At 45.7% G+C, this 23,999-nt stretch overlaps 1 protein-coding gene across 3 annotated transcripts in view; it reads right to left on the bottom strand.

Annotated features, from left to right (window-relative positions):
- Positions 1-2,875: 2,875 nt before the first annotated feature.
- Positions 2,876-23,999, bottom strand: part of ZHX2 (zinc fingers and homeoboxes 2) — a 46,060-nt gene continuing 24,936 nt past the window's right edge. For all 3 annotated transcript variants that reach the window (XM_044293062.1, XM_044293064.1, XM_044293063.1), the window contains exons 3-4: positions 7,405-9,940; positions 2,876-3,768 (exon numbers count right to left, since the gene is read on the bottom strand). In XM_044293062.1, coding sequence (XP_044148997.1) covers positions 7,409-9,754 — 2,346 coding nt within the window. In that variant the 5' untranslated portion in view covers positions 9,755-9,940 and the 3' untranslated portion in view covers positions 2,876-3,768; positions 7,405-7,408. The remainder of the gene's footprint in view (positions 3,769-7,404; positions 9,941-23,999) is intronic.

Raw genomic sequence — 23,999 nt, 5'->3', positions numbered from 1 at the left:
CCGCAATTGCGGACAAGAATAGGCGTATTCTACTAGTGCCGCCAATGCCGTGGTCCACAAAATGCGCCGTCCGTTTTTTTGCGGATCCACAAAACACACACGGATGTGTGAATGGACCCTAAGTCCAGGTCTGAACACACGACCACCACAGATCCCTATGATGGCATTTAATTTGGGTGATTAGACCTGTTGTTGGAATCTTAGAAACGCACAGGGGTAGATTTCTTCAAACCAGAGCCGGTGCCCATAGCAACCAATCAGATTTCTACTTTCAACAGTCAAAAGACCTTAGAAAAAATGAGAGCTGAATTCTGATTGGTTGCTACGAATAACTGCTCCGCCTTTGATAAATGTTCCCCAATGTAATGTGGACATCTCGGGACAGAGGTCTCTGCAGTCTTTAGGTAGTTGTGATGGCAGACAGACCAGCCTCTATGGGAACCATTCACAGAAGAGACGCTTCCATAGACCTCCATTACCTAAAAAAATCACACATATGTATTTGGGAATGGAGTCGACAGCACCGGAATCAGCTTGGTGTGTTGCCTAGCAACAAGGTCTAGGCTGGTGACAACACAGGATCATGTACGCGGCCATATTATAGCTCCATTTTGTACAGGTACACGGGGTCTGTGCTTTACCTCAGTGTGTCTGATTTCATCCCCTCACAATTTATGTTTTTTTTAGCACTACAAAGTGGTATTAAGGTATAAATAAATCTCCCCTTAAAGTGTTTGTCCCATCTCAGACATTGGGGGCATATCGCTAGGATATGCCCGACAGGTGAGGGTTGCACCTCTTGGACACGCACCTATATTTAGAGCAGAGCCCGCAAAGTCTCGGAGGGCGCATTGGGCATGCGCGGCTGCCCTGCATTCATTGCTGTGGGAGCGCTGGCTCGGCTTTATCCATCAGCCCCATACAAGTGAATGGAGCGGTGGCCACACTTGCGCGGTACCTTCCCATTCATTTCGATGGGACTTCCGAAAATAGCCATGCATGGCGCTCTGCTATTTTCGGCGTTCCCATAGGAATAAATGGAGGGCAGCCGTGCATGCCCGGTGTGCCCTCCGTTCTAAGTATAGGTGCAGGTCCCAGAGGTGGAACCCGCACCTATCAGACATCAGAAATGGCATAACCCCTTTAAAGGGATTGTCTCACGTCAGACATTGGTTGCATATCACCATGTCAGAAAGGTGGGACCCCATCTATCTCTAGAAAAGCCACACTCCCTTTATTTTTATAGGAGTTCTGAGGGGGGGAGAGTGGGTGCTAGCTCAGCCATTTCCAGCAGTCTCAAAGGTGAAAGGAGGGGTGCCATGTATGCGCGGTGCGCTCTCCATTCCAATGGCTTGCTTGGCTATTTCGTGAACTCCCATAGAAGTGAATGGAGACCGTCCCACACATGCACAGTGTGCTTTTGTTCACTTTGGGGGCCCTGTTCTAGAGATAGGTGCAGGTCCCAGAGATGGAGCCTGCACCTATCTGACATTAGTGGGTTATTGCTAGGATATGCCACCAATGTCCTGAGATGACACAACCCCTTTAGGTACTGGCGTTTCCTCAGGGTCTCCGACGGGGCAGCATAAAATTGGTAACAGATTACCTTTCAAGGGGTAATTTCCAAGCGTTACGACCACCGCAGCAGCCAGGATCAGCGCCACTGTGCTTGCGTGCCTATGTACACACCCGCAATCCCAGCCACTAGAGAGGTTGGCGCCTTTTCCTATAGTGTGCAAGCACGACCACTGCTTCTGGATTACATGGTGGTCATAATCTCTGGATACGAGCAGTGTATAATGTGATGGAAAAATGAATCCAGCCAGCAAAGGAGGCAATATGGACAATCACAATACATTAGTAATTGCCTTGTATTAACTTTCTTTACATGATAGATGCCATGTGCTGAAGTGAGACAACCCCTTTGTCGGGTAGATTAAGTTATTTTATAGAGTATAACTATTATATTGGGATGGAGGGGGAAGGGGGATCCTACCACTGGGACCACCACCAATCATGAGAATGGGGCCCCGTACCGCCTGCAGCAACCAGCCACACAGGGCTGCAGGGTGTACTGGGAACCCTGTGGTAGGACCCCCACCGAGCAAATAGTTATCCTCTATGTGGTGGATAGGGGATAACTTAATCTAACAGGAATACTCCTTTAAGGATTCCTTCACACATACTTTTGAATACAATTTTACAGTAGAGAAATCTAAGGGAAAACACCTGAAAAAACTCCACACCCGGAGTATGCCGCTTTTTGGGTGTTTTTCAAAAGTGGGAAGACAAAGAACGGGTACGGGGGTTGTCCAAGGACTGGGAAAAACTGTTCTCTCTCCAGAAATGGCACCTCTGTAGTCTTCAGGTCGTGTCCGATATTGCATGTTATGAACGTTAATGGGGGCTAAGGTTCATTACCAAAAACAACCCAAGGACAAGTGTGGCGCTGTTTCTGGAGGAATAAAAAGAACTTTAATCCTAGGAAATTTAGTCCCATGTTCCTCAGTATCCGGCCCAAGAAAACGCTAAGAAGAAAAATCCGTTGAACAAAAAAGGTATATTAGAAATAAATAACACTCCTCTTTTCAATCATGTTTTAGTAAATCATCAAATTATAAGAAATTCAAGCAATAGAAATGCTTTTATTTAAATCTTTTTTTTTTATAAAAAAAAAAAAAAAAAAAGAAGGAAAAAAAAAAAAGAAGTTTTTTGTTTTCAATTCAAACGTCCTAGTATATTTGTGCAGTACGGTGAAATGAGATCATCTCTATTATGTCTCCAAAACACAACTATTCTTTTCTCATCACATCCAATATGAAGCAGAAAAAAAAAAGAAAAAAAAAAAAAAGTGCACTCACTGGATAGGCTCAACTACACCTAAAAACAAATAGTCTTTAGTTGTGCTCGAGGCTTTCAGATAACTTTATACATATATTTAAAAAAATACAAAAACAATTCTGAATATTTTGACAAAAAAATCAAAACGAAAAAATGAAAACAAATCTATTTCTCGTGCGCACACACATATATATATATTTAATCTCATTTGAGATGCTTTCTATTTTCTTCTTTCAGTTTAGTAAAATGCTTGCTTTAACACACCGGGAAGCCCTTAAAAGTATAACATCCACCATGACCGTGTCCATTTTTGAGACTGAACCCCAAGACGCCAAGAAACCCCTTTTGGCAAGGCAGTCCATTCTGGTGAAACGCGTCAGTCGTGTCTGGAGTTTTCTTTCATGACGAATGTGATCAGTATTTTGCTTCTCTTTCATCACTCTCCATCCCTGCTTTTTATCAAATCCCAACCCCTCCCACGAAAACCAGTGGTCCCATCAAAAAATGGCTCTACCGATAGGAAGTAAATACGGTATATAACTTTCTATATACACACACAACAAAAAGGCAACAACAAAAAAGTAGACAACTTAGTGGTTACTAATTCTAAGCAATGCAAAATTTAATAAAAAAAAAAATATATAATAATTGCCAAAAATGAAAGAAAACAAAAGTCGGTAACCAACATCTCTCCGACGCGCAAAACGTTTCCGGCACAGAAGAAACGGGCGGGAAATGTACAAAGTCTTTTAGGATTTCGTTCTTTGGCAAGGAAAGAACTTTTTAGTTTTACAATCCACAATGAGGTTATGGACAAGGTTCGGGCTGAGCAGAAACCTGCACATTTTTATATCAACAGTAGGAAAATATATCTTTATAGTATCTTCAAAAATGAAATGGGTCCGTGCTCTCCCAACCTCTTCACATCTGAAAAGAAAAAAGAAGAAGATTGTAAATATCCAAAACTACTCTGTTCAGCACTTTAAAGGGATTCTGTCAGCTAGGTTTAGCCCAGGCATGCTCAACCTGCGGCCCTCCAGCTGTTGCAAAACTACAACTCCCAGGCTGCCCGGACAGCCTACAGCTATCAGCCTACAGCAGGGCATTGTGGGAGTTGTAGTTTTACAACAGCTGGAGGGCCGCAGGTTGAGCATGCCTGGTTTAGCCTATACCTTGCCCCTTAGTCAATCTCTGCTGGTGACCAAAGCAGTGGTTTCAGAATTCGTTCCACACTGTCCATGAAGCTCACCATGGACAGTGTCCAAACATTCACTTCATTGACCCCGTTTGCTATTATAATACAGTTGTAGTGTCGTGAACTAGCCCGCCTTCTAATAATAATAATAATAATAATAATAATGAGAGGACTCTGCTCATTTGTCCCAATCTATACAGCAAAGCTGATAAGTGAGCAACAGAGAACTGGAAGTGTCAGCCTATTGTGTGTTCTAAACCAAGACAGTCAGGCCTTAAAGGGGTTCTGCACTTTGTTTAAACGGATGATCTATCCTCTGGATATATCATTAGCTTCTGATCGGCGGGGGTCCGACACCCAAGACCCCCGCCGATCAGCTGTTTGAGAAGGCAGCGGCGCCTTATCACTGGCCTGGGCGTGGCTAAGCTCCGTTCCCTTGAATGGAGCTTAGCCCTGCCCAGGCCAGTTGATGAAAGTCGTGACGTCACTCGGCCAGGGGTAAACAGTGAAAAGGCTGATGCGCTGCTGGAGCACCGCTGCCTTCTCAATCAGCTGAGCTGATCGGGTGTCGGACCCTTCGCCGATTAGAAGCTGATGATCTATCCAGAGGAAAGATCATCATTTTAAACAAAGTGCAGAACCCCTTTAAGTTTGTCATTTTTAAAGAGATTCTGTAAGCTAGATCGCCGCTAGTAAGTCCACAATATACATTCCCCATAGCTCTCGGTGCTTTTATTGTCACACAGTTGGAGCCCCATAACGTTGCGCATGCATGCCGCATGTTAGTGCCGGCATAGTGTTCCTTCCCTGTGCTGGCAGCCTCAGAGCGCTGTAATCTCGCGCATTGGCTGTTCATTCCCTGTGTGACGTCAGGGGAGCAAGAAGGAGATTCGGAGGATGCGGGCGGTGCTGGGTTCCTTCGCAGTGGGTGCGGCTGGGCTCCTGAAACATTGGTAACAGCCCCTTGGACTCCTTACTTGCCTCATTTTTCTGACTGTATAAAAGCACCGAGAGCTATGGGAAATGTATATTGTGGACATGCTAGTGGCGATCTAGCAGCACATGTCCTCAGCTCTATAGGCTCAAACTAGCTGACAGAATCCCTTTAAAAATGACAAACTAAGGCCTGACTGTCTTGGTTTAGGACACACAATAGGCTGACACTTCCAGTTCTCTGTTGCTCACTTATCAGCTTCGCTGTATAGATTGGGACAAATGAGCAGAGTTATCTCATTATTTGAAGGCGGGCTAGTTCACAACACTACAACTGTATTATAAGAGCAAAGAGGAGTCAATGAAGTGAATGTTTGGCCACTGTCCATGTCCAAGAGCAAACACGTCATTTATATACAGGTTAACATCAGGGATGGGAGGAGGGGAGCTGAAATATACTGGTAAAAAAATAAATAAAATTAGGCGTCATTCACACGACTGTATGGCCGCCGTGCCCATGTCACGGACCTCAAACAGTGGGTCTGCATAACACAGGCACTGCCCGTGTAAACTCTGCGCTGCTGAATGGGTCTGGGATCCACTACATACGGCAAAAGATAGGACATGTCCTTTTTTTTGCGGTGCGGAGGCACGGATCGGAAGCCCACAAACTCTTGGAAGCTGTATGGGGCCTTACAGGGAAAGTGAGCATCAGGGGTCAATGAAGTGAATGTCTGGCCACTGTCCATGGGGAGCTTCATGGACAGTGTGGAACGAATTCTGCAACCACCGATTTGGTCACCAGCAGAGATTGATTAAGGGGCTGGGACATTAGGTGGAGCTCCTTGGCCACTTCCCTACAGTACCTAATACAGAGATATTCATACACATGTGGATACTGCAGTATAGGAGCCATGACACTGTCTTGTTGTTCAGGTGACTGGTGGCGATCCCAGGGGTCAGTCGCACAGGAATGGCCTACTGTAAGCCTAGTCTATCAAGGCAAGTCTAAAAAACATTTAAAGGCTCTGTTCACACCTGCATCAAGGCTTTCATTTATAATTGACTTTTAATGGGGTTTGTTAGATTCTGTTCCGGTATTGGTCATTTTGATGTGAGGGATAATGCTGCATGCTGCGCTAGTCAAATGACAGAATGTGCAACAGAAGCTCCTGACGCTGATGTGAACAGAGTCCAACTGAAATTAAAGAAAGCTCCATGGGCCGTAGACACAAATGGTCAGGAGGGAGACTTCTAAAGGAGAGTTTTCTGTGCAAAGGTCAGGAGGGAGTAGATAAGCTGTGAATTTGGGACAGTGTCTGAAAACCAGGGACCAGAGATTAGAATGCAGGTAACTGCAGTAAAGTGTTCCGTATAGACCAAGTAGTGGTGCCTATTATTAGGCTTAAAGAGGTTGTCCCATGAACAACCAGCACCTGGATCTGAATACTTTTGTAATTGGATGAAATAAAAAATTTAGCATAACTACCGAGTTATTAAATTGAATGTATCTGTACAGCGCCACCTGCTGTTTGTATTTTCCTTCTTATTCTTTGACCTGCTCACTGAGATGGCCGCACATGCTCAGTTTCACCCTTCATCTGCCTTCTGAGCTGTGATAGGGAGAGCATGGACACACCCCCTGAGCTGTGATAGGGAGAGCTGAGACAGACCTCCTGAGCTGTGATAGGGAGAGCATGGACACACCCCCTGAGCTGCAGCAGAAAAAGACACTCCCCTGAGCGGTCAGCTTGATATAAATCTAGCAGAGCAATGAATGTGGAGATCTCTGGACCCATGTGAGGTACAGGGCTGGTTCTAGCTTTGTTAGAAAGAGGTTGTCATGTTCTAAATGAGGTCTGATTTTCATGGTATAACCCTGGCCAGTGGGAAAACTTATATGGTTTTGGTTTAAGTATAAAATATTGACATGGAAAAGTCAATACATTTTGCTTTTCCTGCTTTTACATAATGGGATACAGAGCTATTTTATGCACCTACTCTGCGGCTTCCAAACCAATCAAAATTAGACCTGCATGAATGCAACATTACACACAAAACCTAGAGGCATCTAGTATGGAACAGAATATGGCCACTCAAAAATTCTTGCTTCACTTTGGGTCTAGGCAGTATTATAGTAGTTCTATTCTTGTACATAGGAGGCAGTACTATAGTAGTTCTATTCTTGTACATGGGGCAGTATTATACCATTTATATTTTTATAATTAGAGCATAGTATTAGAGTTGGTACTTTTGGTATGCTGAAAATAACCTACTTGGTCCATTAGGCCAATTACTGAAAAGTGGATCAGAACAGCTCACCTCTTTGCCTTTACACTCTGTAATGGGCAGGTTCTCAGAAAACTTTTTCAACAGCAGCAATTAACATAATTAATAAGCTAAAAAGAAAACTCTATGAGTGGTGCCATTATTACCTTGTTAGACAGTAAAGTCATCTTTAGGGGTACTTCCATACTCATAATCACCCACGTCATCTTGGGTGTCCTGTCCAGTCTGACTCCAGCTGTCTCCACCATCCGATAGGATTTCCTCATCTCCATGCGATTTCGATTCACTCTCCAAATCAAGTTTGTCGTCGTCTTGTTCGTTATTCAGTTGATCTAAGACCATTTGTTCCTGCATCTCTGAAAAATATGCTCTCAGTTCATCAACATCTAATTTAGCCTTGTTCATCAGAAGATCGACATCCTCCTCATGTAATTGGCCGTATTCCTGGAAATACCTGGTGAGAATGTCTTTGCCTGTATTAGTGGCCGACACAATCTTGATATATTTTTTCCGCTCTTCCAAAGAGCGCTCGTACATCTTTCGGTACTGATCCATCCATCTTAAACTCCCATTCCGTAGGACACATCGGTTATCCTTAAACCATTTCACAATTTCCGTCCTAATGAGTCCAGTTTGTGCCGCCAGTTGATCATACTCACGTGGAGACGGCCACTGAGTTCTTGCAAAGGTACTTTTCAGCAAATGGAGCTGCTCCTGTTTAGATTTGTATGGTGCCGAAGACTGCAGGCAAGAGCTCGATAATTTACCAGATTGTGGCGCTGTCCCATTCACAAGTCCATCATTGCTGTCGGAACCCATGGAGTCCAACACAGCTTGTTCCATGGAATCTCTAACTTTCCTCCTGTCTGAAAACCAGTAATGTATCTGTCTCCTTGACAGTTTCGTCTCAGATCGTAGATAGTCCAAATCGACTTGTGTTGGGAAGGAGTTTTTCTGAAAGCTGTCTTCGAGACACTGGAGCTGCTCGTCTGTCATCTCTGCAAGCTTTGTGGGCGTTATGTCTCTGTAATGATAGGGCCTTCGATTCCTGGATGACATTCGGTCTCTCAATAGAGTTTCAGTGGTAATGTTACAAATACCTCTCTGGCTCCTATACCTATAATCACTGAACCATTTTTTAATTTCACTTCTAGAAAGCCCAGTGATCTCTATTAACCTGTAAACTTCTGCATTATCTGGAAACTGGCTAGCTACAAAACTGGCCTTCAAAATGGCAATCTGCTCGTTTGTCTTTTTACGCTCGTGTCGAGACACCATACTTAATTTGGGAGTAGATGGAGATGAAGCTTTTCCTGGATTCTGACGTTTGGGCTCTGGAGCTTCTTGTGGGCTTTGTAAATAACGTTTCTGGTTTGGACTTGGTGCTCCAGTTGAGTTGCCTTGAGTTACAGTCACTGTAGGGGCATTTGTCACTTGCGTGAAGACTAGACCGGTCTGCCCAAGAATTTGACAAGGCACGGCCGTCTGGATAATTGGCTGGGAAACCTTAGCAGTAGTTGTTAATGGAGCTGGCACAACGGTAAAGGTCTGTGGAACAGACTGGATAGTCCCGTTGAACATTTTCTTTCTTGCCTCTTCCACCTCTTCTGGAGACCAACTTATACCATGCTTCAACCGTTGGGTAGCAAACCAAATTCGTATTTGCTCCTCTGGATGTTTTGAGGCTGCGGTTAGCCACGACAGTTCCGCCTGTGTAGGGTAAGGAAATTTATTGAAAGAATCGATTAAAGTTGAGTTAGTGTCAAGAGCAGAATTGTATTTGTTGCTATTTAGAGGTACAGGGATTTTTGGTATAAGGTTTATGTTGGGTGGAAGTTGAACAGATGGCATCACATGAGTTAAACCATCTCCAGAAATACCATTAGTTTCCGAGAGGCCAAAGTGGCCATCATACAGCGACTCTTCAGCCTTTCGCAGTCGTCTCAATTCTGCACGACTTTTTCCAAGCTTAGTGATAGGCAGCTTATTTATGGATATGCCGGTCATGGATGGGTCATCATTTTCCATGTTTTCTTGTGTGCTTGAAACATCAGCACCACCTTCAATGGACTGCTCGAGTATGGTCTGGTTATTGCGTTTCATTAACTTCAACTTGAAGTTGCTCTCACCTGGATGATGTTTAGAATTGTGGTCAGATAACGAGTCATATTTTTTGGTGGTAAAGTTACATTCGGCGCAGACATAGAGGGGATTAAGGATGACGTTTGGGTGCTGCATGTCTACATGTTCTGTAAACTCATTGAGATTCTGTGTTACGTACGGACAGTATTTGCACTCGTAACCACCTTGTAACTTTTTGGACTGAGTCTCAGCGGGTGGCTTCTCTTCCACTGCATCGTGGTCCTCTGCTTCCTTCTCCGCTGGCCAGTCATTTTTAGTCTCTGAGGCTGGTGCATCAACATCTTGTTCTTCTTGGTCTACAAGCTCAGTTGCCCGGACCATGCACGGCGTTGTAGACTTTCTTTTACTGGCCATGTTGAAGATGGGTTATAATTATAGTATACAAACGAGTTCAGATGGAGTAAACCAAAAAATGTTGGGTGGGGAGGGATGTAGGAGTGGTTTTGTTCAAGCAGTGGACTATTATACTCCACACACTATCCAGGGTGAGCTTTGGTGGTTCCCTTGAATCTGCATAAGGTTAGTATTCGTGCGACACACCTGAAAAATAAAAATGATGGAAGCAATGAGTTTAAGGTGAACAAACAAGACCAATATTACTACATATTCCTGATTTCATGCATTTCTCTGAGGTAATTATAAAGGTACAGTATATATGATTTTAAAGGGAATATGTTTGCTGAATATTGTTCCCCAAATCACCAGGAGTACCTGACCATCGCACTGCTAATATGCCTGCTGGAGTTGTTTGCCCAGGGAAATGCCTAATTTGGCCAAAAGTACATTTTTGAATATGGAGTTTGTGGTTAATATTGAGCATTTTTGGGGCCAAGGAGGTGGAGACTTTGAGAACTGAAGTCAAACTAAAGGAAATGTGTCATCAGAAAATCGCCTGTTTAAATCACATTTTTTATGTTTAACATTTTATAAGAATTTTTGTTATTTTTCATTTTCCATGTCATTATCTATATTTAAACAAAAAAACAAAATCTTGCAGTTTTCTCACTGGCCACTACACCTAATAGGCGCCACTTCTTGGTCTGTACAGTATTGCAGTTATCTGCCATTCTAATCCTGCCTGTAATGATATCACCTCTGAGAATAGATAAGACATGATCCACCATTCACAATAGGTGATTGGCAGAGCTCATCTATACTTTCCTTGTACGATGACCTCTGGAAAGATCACAGAGCATGCCTAGAAAACTCTCCCATAGAAGTCACTGAGGTCCCCTCCAGACCATTGTGTCTATGGGCCCATGGGGGCTGCCATAAAGTAATTCTTTAACGATTTGTCATTTCTGTTAAGAACATCTCCTGGCAACATGGCTGCCCCCAAATAAAATAAATAAAAAATAAATAAAAAAAATCTCCAAATCAGAAAATAAAAACAGATTAGAAAAAAAGAAGACTTGTCCCTATCTGGTTTTAACTTGCTGATAACATTTTTGGTGACATATTTCCTTTAATGCACCCAATTCGCACCCCATCAGTCTTGATTGATGTCCCTGAGGACAGGGAACGCCATCCTGTGATCTCTCGCATGCAACGAAGCGCCATGTGCAGTGACCCGACTGGTCCCAGAAGGTAGGGCAAGTACAGTGTTAGATGCGAGATCCCGCGAGAGCTGCAGTCTTCTGTGATGTCCATCAAGGGTGATGGGACAGGATTTGGGCGTGGCAAGCTTGACTTCAGTTCTAGAAGTCTCCACCTCCTGGACCCCAAAACGCTAATTTGCGTACACCGTGGATGGCGAATAAAGTGGATTTCTGGTGGAAGAACAAGGGATCGGCTGAAGCAATAAGGACACCACCTGGCACACGAGGAGCTGAACGGTCAGGCAATCCTGGTGGGTTTTCCTGAAGAAAATTTTCCTTTAAAAAAAAAAAAAAGAAAAAAAAAAGAAGGGGGTACAATCCAAATCTCCCGTTCAGAACCTGTGGAAAGAAGATAGTTTCAGCCACATTTACCAGTCTGTCGAGCTGCCGACTGCGCGCTCATCTGCTGATGTCTCAACCAGTTCTGCTCCTATCCTCGTTCCACAAGTTATCCGAATAGGAGATTTTAGTCAAACCCCGGAGAACCCCTTTAAGTGTTCTCAATAATCATGCCCCGCAAAAAAAACTAAGCGCCCTGCGTCCACCACTAGGGAGGTCTGATCTCCTCTGTCTGCTGCTTTCATTGACCGGCATAGGAGCCATATGCATCTGTTTACAGATTAGACCCCCCCTAGTGGTAGGAGGGGGACGCCAAGATTTTTGCAAATGTCTGTGTGTGAACAGAGCAGCACCAGAGCTGCAGCATTTGTCACACGTCAGGACATATACTATGAATGCAGTTGTGTCACTGGATTTAGCTTCTGCACGGATAAATCTTCCAGAAAGCACTATGCAGTTGGCAGGCGCCGGCGCCCAGAATTTGGTATGCAGCTACCCCCGGAATACTGCAGGTAACCACGTATGCGTCACTGGGCAAGGCAGGCTGAAAATCAATCAAACCACAAGGCTTTAATATAGATCCGGATTCAGACGAGCCCTGGGCGTTCTGCCGCAGAGCTAGCAGACATCTTCAGCTGCGGCTCAGCAGACTGTGATCGAAAATCACAGCTGCAAATCCTTAAAGGGGCACCAAGCCCAAAAAGACGAGAGCTGGTAACACAACTCCCACCATTGTGTCAGCGAGGCCAGAGATTCCGGATAGAAGGCCTCCCCTGCCTATTAAAAGATTTAACTCTGACCACCCCTTTAATCCTTATACAGCAGACAAATGTTAGGTGGTCGGAAAAAAATAATATTTAAAATAAAAAAATCATTAAAATAAAATAGGAATCAATGTAAATCTTCTCACTTCCATTTACCGTATTTTTCGCCGTATAAGACGCACTTTTCCCCCCCCAAAAGTGGGGGAAAATAGCAGTGCGTCTTATACGGCGAATGCAGCTTATTTTGCGATTTGCAAATTTTCGCGCGAATTTTTTTGAGCAAATTTTGCGATTTTCAATGATACACCCACCGCGATGCCGCGCGGCGGGTTTTTCAGCTGTACAGGAGGAGGGGCTGGGGGCCGGCGTCTGCTTTTATAATGACAGCGGGGCCCGTGCAGTGACTATTCTACTACACGGGCCCAACTCACTGTATAATCGTATGTCTAATGTCTAATAGTAAATAGTTATGTACATAATCGCATAATGAGCGGAGTACTCACAACTACAAGCGCTCGCCGAGAGGAGGGAGGAGGCAGGCTGGGAGGACGGGCGCTGGCAGTGTGAGTCATACGTCACGCGCCGCCCACTTTATGAATGAAGCAGGCGGCGTGGGCGCATGACGTATGACTCACGTTGCCAGCGCCTGTCCTCCCGGCCTGCCTCCTGCCTCCTCCCTCCTCTCGGCGAGCGCTTGTAGTTGTAAGTACTCCGCTCATTATGCGATTATGCACATAACTATTTACTATTAGACATACGATTATACAGTGAGCGGGGCCCGTGTAGTAGAATAGTCACTGCACGGGCCCCGCTGTCATTATAAAACCAGATGCCGGCCCCCAGCCCTGTATTGAGGGTCATTCACTACAGGGACACTTATGGAGGGGATCTGTGGATGACACATAGCATAAGATGCTATATATGTGTCATCCACAGATCCCCCCCATAACTGTCATACACAGAGACCCCAATAAGAGCCACCCACAGATCCCCCATAAGTGTCACCCACAGATCCCCCATAAGTGTCACCCACAGATCCCCCATAAGTGTCACCCACAGATCCCCCATAACAGTGCGTCACCCACAGATCCCCCATAACAGTGCGTCACCCACAGATCCCCCATAACAGTGCGTCACCCACAGATCCCCCATAACAGTGCGTCACCCACAGATCCCCCATAACAGTGCGTCACCCACAGATCCCCCATAACAGTGCGTCACCCACAGATCCCCCATAACAGTGCGTCACCCACAGATCCCCCATAACAGTGCGTCACCCACAGATCCCCCATAACAGTGCGTCACCCACAGATCCCCCATAACAGTGCGTCACCCACAGATCCCCCATAACAGTGCGTCACCCACAGATCCCCCATAACAGTGCGTCACCCACAGATCCCCCATAACAGTGCGTCACCCACAGATCCCCCATAACAGTGCGTCACCCACAGATCCCCCATAACAGTGCGTCACCCACAGATCCCCCATAACAGTGCCATCCACAGACCACAATTAGTTCAAAACCCACCAAAAGCACACCTTTTGGTTCAAAATATTTTTTTTCTTATTTTCCTCCTCAAAAACCTAGGTGCGTCTTATAGGCCGGTGCGTCTTATAGGCCGGTGCGTCTTATACGGCGAAAAATACGGTACCTGTCACTTTTGCTTCATGGGCAGGGAAGTGTCAACCATGACATGAGCCACAAAAGCACCCACGGCGGTGGTCGCCGTTTTTAATCCCTAGGACAGTCACCAGTAAAATTCTATTAGGGCTCATGCACACAAAAGTACTTTCTTTCTGTGCCCGCTCATTTTTTTGGCGTGCCGTATGCGGAACCATTTATTTAAATGCATCTGCAAAAAAAAAAAAAAAAAAAAAAAAGGAAGTTACTCCGTGTGCATCCGTTTTCGTATCTCCGACCTGCAAAAAAAAAATAGAACATGTCCTATTATTGTCCGCATTACGGACAAGGACAGGGCTGTTCTATTAGGGGCCAGCTTGTTCCGATCCGCAAAATACGGAATGCACATGGACGTAATCCGTATTTTTTGCGGACCGCAAAATACATACGGTTGTGTGCGTGAGCCCTTAAGGCCAAGACCTAATCAGTGCCAGATTATGGGAAAGACACCTCACTGGATAAAGCCGAGAAGCTCCAAAAGATGGCCCAAGGCGTACAGAAAACCAAACCATGGCCGCTTTGTTCAAGAATTAAACAGCGCCCCACCTCAGGCTGCGTCTGGAATTGCAGCTAATCTCCACTGAAATAATTGGGGTTGTGCTGCAATACCGCACACAACCTGTGGACAGCGGTGGCGCTGTTTCTGGAAGGGAAGACAGTTTTTTTTCCTAATTTAAACATAAAATCGAAAGCTAAGTCTTCCGCTTCTGGGGGATTTAGAACAAGAAGTGCTGGATGACAGGATGGCGAAGTAAAAGAATATTTTAAACTATTCACAGCCACGAATTTCCAGGTCATAAGCACGATTGTAATGCGCCCACCCCACACCAAGAAGTTCTCAGATTTAATCACCCCCTCCTTGTGTCGTTCCCCCCCCCCCCCGAAATCTAATCCCTTTCTGTCCAGGATAAGTCACTATTTAAGCTCCACCCGCGGCTGTCACCCAGCTTTCCCAGACTCCTGAATGGTAAATCACTCCCACCCCAGTAACCCAAATCGTAGGGGGAGGGGGGAAGATCTAGGACATTAAACACAGGTTAGGGTTAAAGTAGTTTTTTTTTAGTTTTTTTACTGCAGAAGCTGGTGCACAATGGTGGTCACCCAGCTTTCCCAGTCGCAGATCAGACCATGACCAGACTGAAGAGTTTGCTGTTCTGCTGCAGCAGGAATATAACAAAGAAGCCGCAGCGCTGTCATCCGGGCGGAATCTGATCGCCATGGAGGGGGATGCGATGATGGCGCTCTAATGAGGCGCTCTGTGTGGAGTGAATGCTAATCAGTTACTGCAGCTAATGAACTTTCCTCGGCGCACACGGCTGCACATTCCTGTAACAGGTCAGCAATTTTCATGGCGACCCGTCTCCAGCAGTCATTACCATAGGACGAAACGCGCGCGCAGCCAGGTAGACGGCGGAGAGAAAAGACTGACGTGAAAAAAAAAGAAATCTTATAACTGAAGTAGTCATAAAATGAGATAAAGATGTCACCTTGTAAGATAAACCTGGATCTACTGTGTGGTTTCCCAGGATACAGCCCGCAGTGTAAAGAATGGTAGTATGGTAGTTTACTGGTTGCCATGGCTACGTCCAGAAACGCGTATAGATCACCGATTTATATTTTTTTTTATTGTGTTGGGTCACTTTATAAATGCATTACACTCACTATTCTGCTGGTGGAGTCACTGTGTACATACATTACATTACTTATCCTGTACTGATCCTGAGTTACATCCTGTATTATACTCCAGAGCTGCACTCACTATTCTGCTGGTGCAGTCACTGTGTACATACATTACATTACTTATCCTGTACTGATCCTGAGTTACATCCTGTATTATACTCCAGAGCTGCACTCACTATTCTGCTGGTGCAGTCACTGTGTACATACATTACATTACTTATCCTGTACTGATCCTGAGTTACATCCTGTATTATACGCCAGAGCTGCACTCACTATTCTGCTGGTGGAATCACTGTGTACATACATTACATTACTTATCCTGTACTGATCCTGGGTTGCATCCTGTATTATACTCCAGAGCTGCACTCACTATTCTGCTGGTGCAGTCACTGTGTACATACATTACTTATCCTGTACTGATCCTGGGTTACATCCTGTATTCAGCTCTAACAAAAAAAGCATATCCCAGCCCTTCTCTCTTATCCTCCTCATGGTCTGTATCTGAGGAAAGGGATTTAGGAGTAATTATTTCAGAAGACTTAAAGGTAGGCAGACAATGTAATAGAGCAGCAGGAAATGCCAGCAGAATGCTTGGGTGTATAGGGAGAGGTATAAGCAGTAGAAAGAGTGAAGTGCTTATGCCGCTGTACAGAACACTGGTGAGACCTCACTTGGAGTATTGTGCGCAGTACTGGAGGCCATATCTCCAGAAGGATATAGATACTCTAGAGAGAGTTCAGAGAAGAGCTACTAAACTAGTACATGGATTGCAGGATGAAACTTATCAGGAAAGATTAAAGGACCTTAACATGTATAGCTTGGAAGAAAGACGAGACAGAGGGGATATGATAGAAACTGCTAAATACATAAAGGGAATCAACAAGGTAAAGAGGAGAGAATATTTAAAAGAAGAAAAACTGCTACAAGAGGACATAGTTTTAAATTAGAGGGGCAAAGGTTTAAAAGTAATATCAGGAAGTATTACTTTACTGAGAGAGTAGTGGATGCATGGAATATCCTTCCTGCAGAAGTGGTAGCTGCAAATACAGTGGAGGAGTTTAAGCATGCATGGGATAGGCATAAGGCTATCCTTCATATAAGATAGAGCCAGGGGCTATCCATAGTATTCAGTATATTGGGCAGACTAGATGGGCCAAATGGTTCTTATCTGCCGACACATTCTATGTTTCTATGGTCCTGTGTCTGGCGGTAAGACAACTGCTTGCAACACGAGCCTCTCCCCTCTGACCGGTCTCATGTAGGATAAAAAGATAAGTTCCGTGGTTAAGCTTTACCCCTCAGTCATCCTTGAGTCGGAAAAGACCAGGCCTGAAACGCGTAGATCCCATAGGAAACTTAAGCCACTGCCACCTGACGTGTTGTTTAGAGGGGGACACAACAATGGAGATCATACAAAGATGACACTACGACTGGTCCGCTTTTATTAGGCGCGGGGCTGTCATCATTTCCTAAATGCGCTGCTGGGGCAATCAAGGACAGGACAAAGGGAACGCCCTACCTTTATCAGCACCACACTCTACATTGCAGAAGGGGTTAAACGGCCAGGATCAGACTTCCCCCTACAGCTGCTCCGTGGGACAGTCCGCTGTACACCCGGATAATGGCTTGTATTTCCATCATGGCGACACCCCCCCACCCCCTCCCCCAAATCACAGGCTTGTGCAGAATTTCACTGGTAGATCTGAAATATTACCTTGCTGAAAACTGCAAGAACCTGACAGATGAGTCCGTGCTCAGGAGGAATATCTGAGACACAAACAAACAAGTGTCCTAAGAAAAGATGTTCCAAAATTGTAATTGTATGAGGGACCCAAGTATTTACTGAAAGACATGTCAGGAAAGGTAAGAGGTCTTCTTTAAAGGGAGTCTGTCAGCAGATTTACCCCTTTTTAACCGTTGCCATACCGCTGTAGCCGCAAAAGAGATGATTAACACAGTACCTTTATATGCTTTGGTGGACTTTTAAATATGCCAAAAACGAACTTTGATGAGGGCTCGCAAGTGCCCAGGGCGGAGTCCACCGGGTTGGAGCCCAGGAAGCTCTGCCTCTTCGGCTCTTATCCCCGCCCAGCCTCCTCCTCTGTCTGCCTATCTGTTGTCTCTCCCCCTCAGCGAGATCCCGCGCCGACGCGATGACTTACTTGGTCGGGGCATGCGCATAAGCTACTGCGATGCCGTGTCAGCAATGGGCATGGCAGTGCGCATGCCCCGGCCAAGGAAGTTATCGCGTCGGCGCGGGATCTCGCTGAGGGGGAGAGACAACAGATAGGCGAGCAGAGGAGGAGGCTGGGCGGGGATAAGAGCCGAAGAGGCAGAGCTTCCTGGGCTCCAACCCGGTGGACTCCGCCCTGGGCACTTGCGAGCCCTCATCAAAGTTCGTTTTTGGCATATTTAAAAGTCCACCAAAGCATATAAAGGTACTGTGTTAATCATCTCTTTTGCGGCTACAGCGGTATGGCAACTGTTAAAAAGGGGTAAATCTGCTGACAGACTCCCTTTAAAGAGCATCTGTCAGCAGGAGCAACTCTATTAAACCGGGTATACTACCTGCTAGGGTTAATCCTGATGATAGAAATGATGCCCGTCTCGTAAAAAAAGGGCAAGGGTTCTTTTATTTACAATACCCCCCTGCCGGGCAGAGGCTTCCGCCCAGCAGTGTGTTCGGTGACGTCACTGGCTCTGATGGGCGGACTTTAGAGCTGCCCTAGCTGTTCTATAGGCTAGGGCAGCGCTAAAGCCCGCCCATTAGTGCCGGTGACATCACTGGGCTCACTGCTGGCCGGAAGCCTCCTCCTGGCAGCCCTATGGAGGGCCCGGTTCATCACAAAATGCCTTTGCCCTGCGCGATTTAGCACAGGGCAAAGGAGAGCATCAGAGCATGAACTGCTCCGATGCTCAAGTCAGGGGGGCTGCCCGGGTGAAAATGGGGATATGTCCGGGTTCAGCTCAACCCCTTTAAGACCCGGACAACCCCTTAAAGACCCATGACGTACATGTACTTCATGAGGTCTGCGGGGCTCTGGGGGAAGATCGGGGCGGAATCGCGGCACCAAGGCTGCTCTTACCGGGCAGCAGCCATGCCGGGTAAGAGCAGCATGGTGCCGCTCCGCCCCGCTGTAGCTCCAATTGGCCCGAGACCGGCACATCGCAGCGCAGGAAGTTGTCAGAAGATGCGGGGCGGGTCGGGAGGTGGTCAGGGGCCGGTGCTAAACTGGTCCTTACCGGTCACATCCAAGGTGAGGCAAGGGACACCAGTGTTTTGGGTTTCCTGCCAGCGCTGCGATTGGCTGCAACAACGCCTCAGCCAGTGGCAGCGCTACAGCAGCACAGGAAGAGGCTGAACTTCCCTGCATGCAGCCATTCTACCTTGTGACTGCATGCAGAGAAGTTCTGTGCTATTGTGGCTTGCTGGGACTTGTGGTGTACCACCACTGCGAGTTTAACCCCTTTACTGCTGAAAAGAAGAAAGAAGAACACCTGGAATAGCTGCACAGAGGTACTGTGGCGTGCAGCACAGTACGCAAAAATCTGAGAGGTCTCGCTAGATCCCTGGTAGGGCAACCACTGATAATGGGCGAAAGCAGGACAAGAGGGACGTCCTTGTACTGACCACCATTCACACTAACGCCAGCTCCCCTGCCGCTGTACGAGGTACCACACCCAAATCAGTTTGCATCCTTGATTACAACAGGCGCATGGGAGGGGTGGATCTTGCAGATCAACTTCTGAAGCCCTACAGTGTGGTACAAAAAGCTGGCCGTACACATTGTACAGATAGCACACTATCTCAATCTTCAGGCCACACAGGAACTTTCCTTCAGTTCCAAGAGGTGGTTATCAAGGCCCTAATTTATCAAACCCAGGCAGGGGAGGGTCCCAGTACTTGTACCAGGGCAATATTTTCCAGGTCAAGTCCAAGTTCCACGCTTGGTGGATCTGCAGCGCCGATAAGTAACCACAAAGACTGGAGACTGCTTATTTTTTATATTTAACTGTTTCCAGGTCAAGTCCCCCAGACAGCAAGGAAGGGAAGGACCCAAAAAAGATGCAGGGTGTGTCATAAAAGGGGGTTAAGGAAAGACACCATTTACCACTGCGAACTCTGCCCTGAAAAACCTGGCCTGTGCATGCAGGAGCGCTTCAGACTCTACAATTCTTCTATCGAATATTAAATGCATTTCATGCTTTATGCTCCCTCTAATATTTCCACTTTATATCCGATTTAGTTCACCTCGCTTGCATATCCACTTTACAACAACCACTACATATTCTTTTGTGCGAGACACCTGCTTGCTAAAAAAGAACCCTTTCCACCACTTAAAATGTTTGTACGGGGGTGCTCTTTCCGAAATGGGGCCACTTCTTGGGGTTTTTCATTTCTAGAGACCTCAGGAAATTTTTTAAATGCGACATGGCAGCTAAAATCCATGTCTGTTTATTCAGGCCTGCAAACACCAAATCTTGCACTTTGCCTCTAGAGGCCTGCTGTGCGCCCATACAGAAGGCTACAAGCACATATGGGGTGTTCGCAAAATGGGGAACAGATACTGGGGTGCATTTTCTCCTTTAACCCCTTGTGAAAGTGAAAAATTGGGGTGTGCTAGTAATTTTTCATTTTTACAAATGTGTGCTTTGAAATGCTTCTCTCAAGTATTTCTGCCTTCTGTGAAACACCCGTTTGCTAAAAAGTACCCTTTCCGCCACTTAAAATGTTCGTACTGGGGTGCTCTTTCCGAAATGGGGTCACTTTATGGGGGTTTTTCATTTCTAGGGGCCTCAGGATTTTATTTAACGCGACATGGCAGCTAAAATCCATGTCTGACAATTCAGGTCAGCAAAATCCATATTTAGCTCTAGAGCCCTGCCAGGCATCCATACATCATTTTTTGAGCACATATGGAGTGTTGGTGTATTCGGAGGGAAATGGGGAACAAAATGTGGGGTGCATTTTGTCCTGTTACCCCTTGTGAAAGTGTAAAATGTGGGTGTAAAGCAACTTTTTCTTCAAAAATTTTAAATTTTTAATTTTCACAGCCAAGCCTTTCCTAATTCTGTGAAACGTCTTATGGGTCAAAGTGCTTACTACACACCTTGAAATGTTCCTTGAGGGGTGTAGTTTCTGGAATGGGGTCACTTTTTGGGGGTTTCCACTCTAGGGCCACCTCAGGGTGTCTTCATATGAGACATAGCTCCAATTACCATTCCAGTTAAATCCGCTCTCCAAAAGCCATATGGTGCTCCTTCCACTCTGAAGCCTGCTGAGCGGCCATACATCAGCTTTTGAGCACATATGGGGCATTTCTGTAAACTCCAGATTCAGGTTAATAGATTGAGTTTTGTTTGGCCGTTATCCCTTGATGTGTTGCAGAAATAATGGATTCAAATTTAAAATCTGCTTAATAAAAAAAGGAAAATTTTGAAATTTTATTCCCATTTTCATTTAAATTCTCGTGGGGCACCTAAATGGTTAACAAAGTTTGTAAAATCAGTTTTGAATAGCTTGAGGGGAGTAGTTTCTAAAATGGGGCGATTTATGGGTGGTTTCTATTATGTAAGCCCCAGAAAGTGACTTCATAACTGAACTGGTCATGAAAAAATGAGGGTTTGGAAATGTCCTTAAAATTTCTAAGATTTGCTTCTAAGGGCTCTTTCACACCTGCGTTCTTGTCTTCCGGCATAGAGTTCCGTCGTCGGGGTCAGGATTATCCCCATGCATTCTGAATGGAGAGAAATCTGTTCAGGATGCATCAGGATGTCTTCAGTTCAGGCCCGGAACGTATCCGGCGCATTACCGGATCCGACGTTTAGCTTTTTCTGAATGGTTACCATGGCTGCCGGGACGCTAAAGTCCTGGCAGCCATGGTAAAGTGTAGCGGGGAGCAGTATACTTACCGTCCGTGCGGCTCCCGGGGCGCTCCAGAGTGACGTCAGGGCGCCCCACGCGCATGGATGACGTGATCGCATGTAAACGTCATCCATGCGCATGGGGCGCTCTGACGTCATTCTGGAGCGCCCCGGGAGCCGCACGGACGGTAAGTATACCGCTCCCCCGCTCCTACTATGGCAACCAGGACTTTAATAGCGTCCTGGTTGCCATAGTAACACTGAACGCATTTTGAAGACGGATCCGTCTACAAATGCTTTCAGTTCACTTGCGTTTTTCCGGATCCGGCGTGTAATTCCGGCAAGTGGAGTACACGACGGATCCGGACAACGCAAGTGTGAAAGAGGCCTAAACCTTTTAACGTCCCCAAAAAATAAAATGTCATTTTCAAAATGATCCAGAACATGAAGTAGACATATGGGGAATGTAAAGTAATAACTGTTTTTGTAGATATTACTATCTATTATAAAAGTAGAGAAATTGAAATTTGCTAATTTTTTTAAAATTTTTTGGGTAAGTTTAGTATTTTTTTTTATAATTTACCACTGTTTTGAAGTACAATATGTGGTGAGAAAATCTCAGAATGGCCTGTATATGCAAAAGCATTTTAAAGTTATTACCACATAAAGTGACAGTGGTCAGATTTGCTAAAAATGGCCTGGTCCTTAAGGTGAAAAATGGCAGGGTCCTGATGGGGTTTAAGGCTAGGGCTCACATGCAAATTTTTCCCTGTTTATTGTCATCACAGATGGGTGACAATTCAACCATAACGGCACCCATTTTAGCTGTCACCCATAAGCGGCTGGAAATAAACAGAGTAAAATTCCTTCAATGGGACTTTCTAGTGGGCGGATTACTAGATATTCATAGAAAAGGAAAACGGACATAAAATTGTATAATATTCTCAAGAAAAATGCCCCAAATGAAATGGTTACACAAAAGTAGGCTACGATTACCCAGCAAACAGTATAGTGGGGGGCGCGCCACCATCCCAAAACAGCATGGGGGAGGGCGCCACCACGCAAAACTGCATAGGGGGCTGTGCTACCACACAAAACCGTATGGGGGGGTGCTCCTTCACGGAAAACAGCATGGGGGAGGGGTCACATGATTAAGAAACGGATCTCTTGCTCAACAGCAGATACAAAAATTCTGCTTGTGAAATGTGAATTCCCGCTCTGCACACATTCGCAGAATGTCAAAACCTCAAGACGTCTGCGACCGCTTGGAAGATGACAGTAAACGCTGCAGATGGATCAGCACCTGGCGCTGTGGTCTGGTCACAGGCTTAGATGACACCAGTGGTCACGGCAGGGAGAGGACGCAGTGTGACATTTCATCTGGTCTGAGCCCACATCAGGAAACCACAGGAACACCTTCCATATGTCAAAGCAAGAAAGCCACAGCGCGCCAGCACGGCCCCTCTGCACACATGTACCGGGGCGGTGTACACAGAAGTAATTATAGCCGGAGCGCCGCGCTCTTCTGCAGCAACTGCAATACTTAATGAAGCAGAATAAAGCTGAGAAAGTAGGCCACGGCCTAAGCCGGTGACTTGAGGAGCGTTTTATAGGTCCTGACAGGTCCAGAGAGCAGTGACGGATATAATCTGCCCCCAGTCCAGTCTGGAGGATGTTCCCATCTACTCCTGTCAGACGCGCACGACAGTGATCGGACCATACCGGCGTCAGAGGAACGCCCGCAGTACATCCGCTGCAGCGCCCAGGGGACCAGAGACACCAGCAGGACACTCATCAAGGCCCTGACGGAAGCCAGCAATGTGAAAAGAAATACTATAGGCACACATATGGCCTCTATAAGACATGAAGGGGGACAGATTAGCAGATAGTCTGGATTATCAGACAGGAAAGAATTTTAAAAAGGGCAGAAGATATTCAAGAACGTACAAGTGTCAGATTATTGGACATTCTGGATTAAAGGAACTTCACACACAAACACACATCTACTGTATATCTAAAAATACTATTTTCCACTTCACAAATCTGATGAAAGTGCAAAATAAAAAAGTATTAATTACAAGAAATTGGCCATTACCATTTTATCTTAAAGGGGAGTAGAAAATTGATGGCCTATCCTCAGGATAGGTCCTCAATATCTGATCGGTGGGGGCCCGACACCCATCGCTCCTGTCAATCATGTATTTGAACAGGCTATTGTGCTAGCACAGCGCCACACACTGTATAGTGGCCGTGCCTGGTACTGCAGCCCAGGACTGAGCTGTGCCTTGGCCACGTGACTGATGAATGTAATGTCACTGACCTAGGAAGAGGCCGCAGCGTGTTAAAATCAGCCGATTGGCAGGGGTGCTGGGAGTTGAACTCCCACCAATCTGATATTGGTGACCTATCCTAAGGATAGGTCATCAATATCCTACTACCGAGAAAGCCTTTTAAAGGGGTATTCTAACTAGATATTAAAAGGGATTGTCCAGGATTAGAAAAACAAGGCAGCTTCCATTCCGAAACAGCACCACTCCTGTCCACAGGTTGGGAGTTGTATTGCAACTCAAAGCAGATTTGCAATATCAGACACAAGTGGATATCCAATTGCGCGCCTCTTTTCATTGTAGTCTATGGGACTTACGGAAAACTCCATGTGCAAATGGTTTAAA

Source organism: Bufo gargarizans, chromosome 5 (assembly GCF_014858855.1).
Source record: "Bufo gargarizans isolate SCDJY-AF-19 chromosome 5, ASM1485885v1, whole genome shotgun sequence".
NCBI classification, from domain to species: domain Eukaryota; kingdom Metazoa; phylum Chordata; class Amphibia; order Anura; family Bufonidae; genus Bufo; species Bufo gargarizans.
Note: the sequence above shows the minus strand (reverse complement) of the source record. Positions and strands in the feature narration are given on the sequence as shown.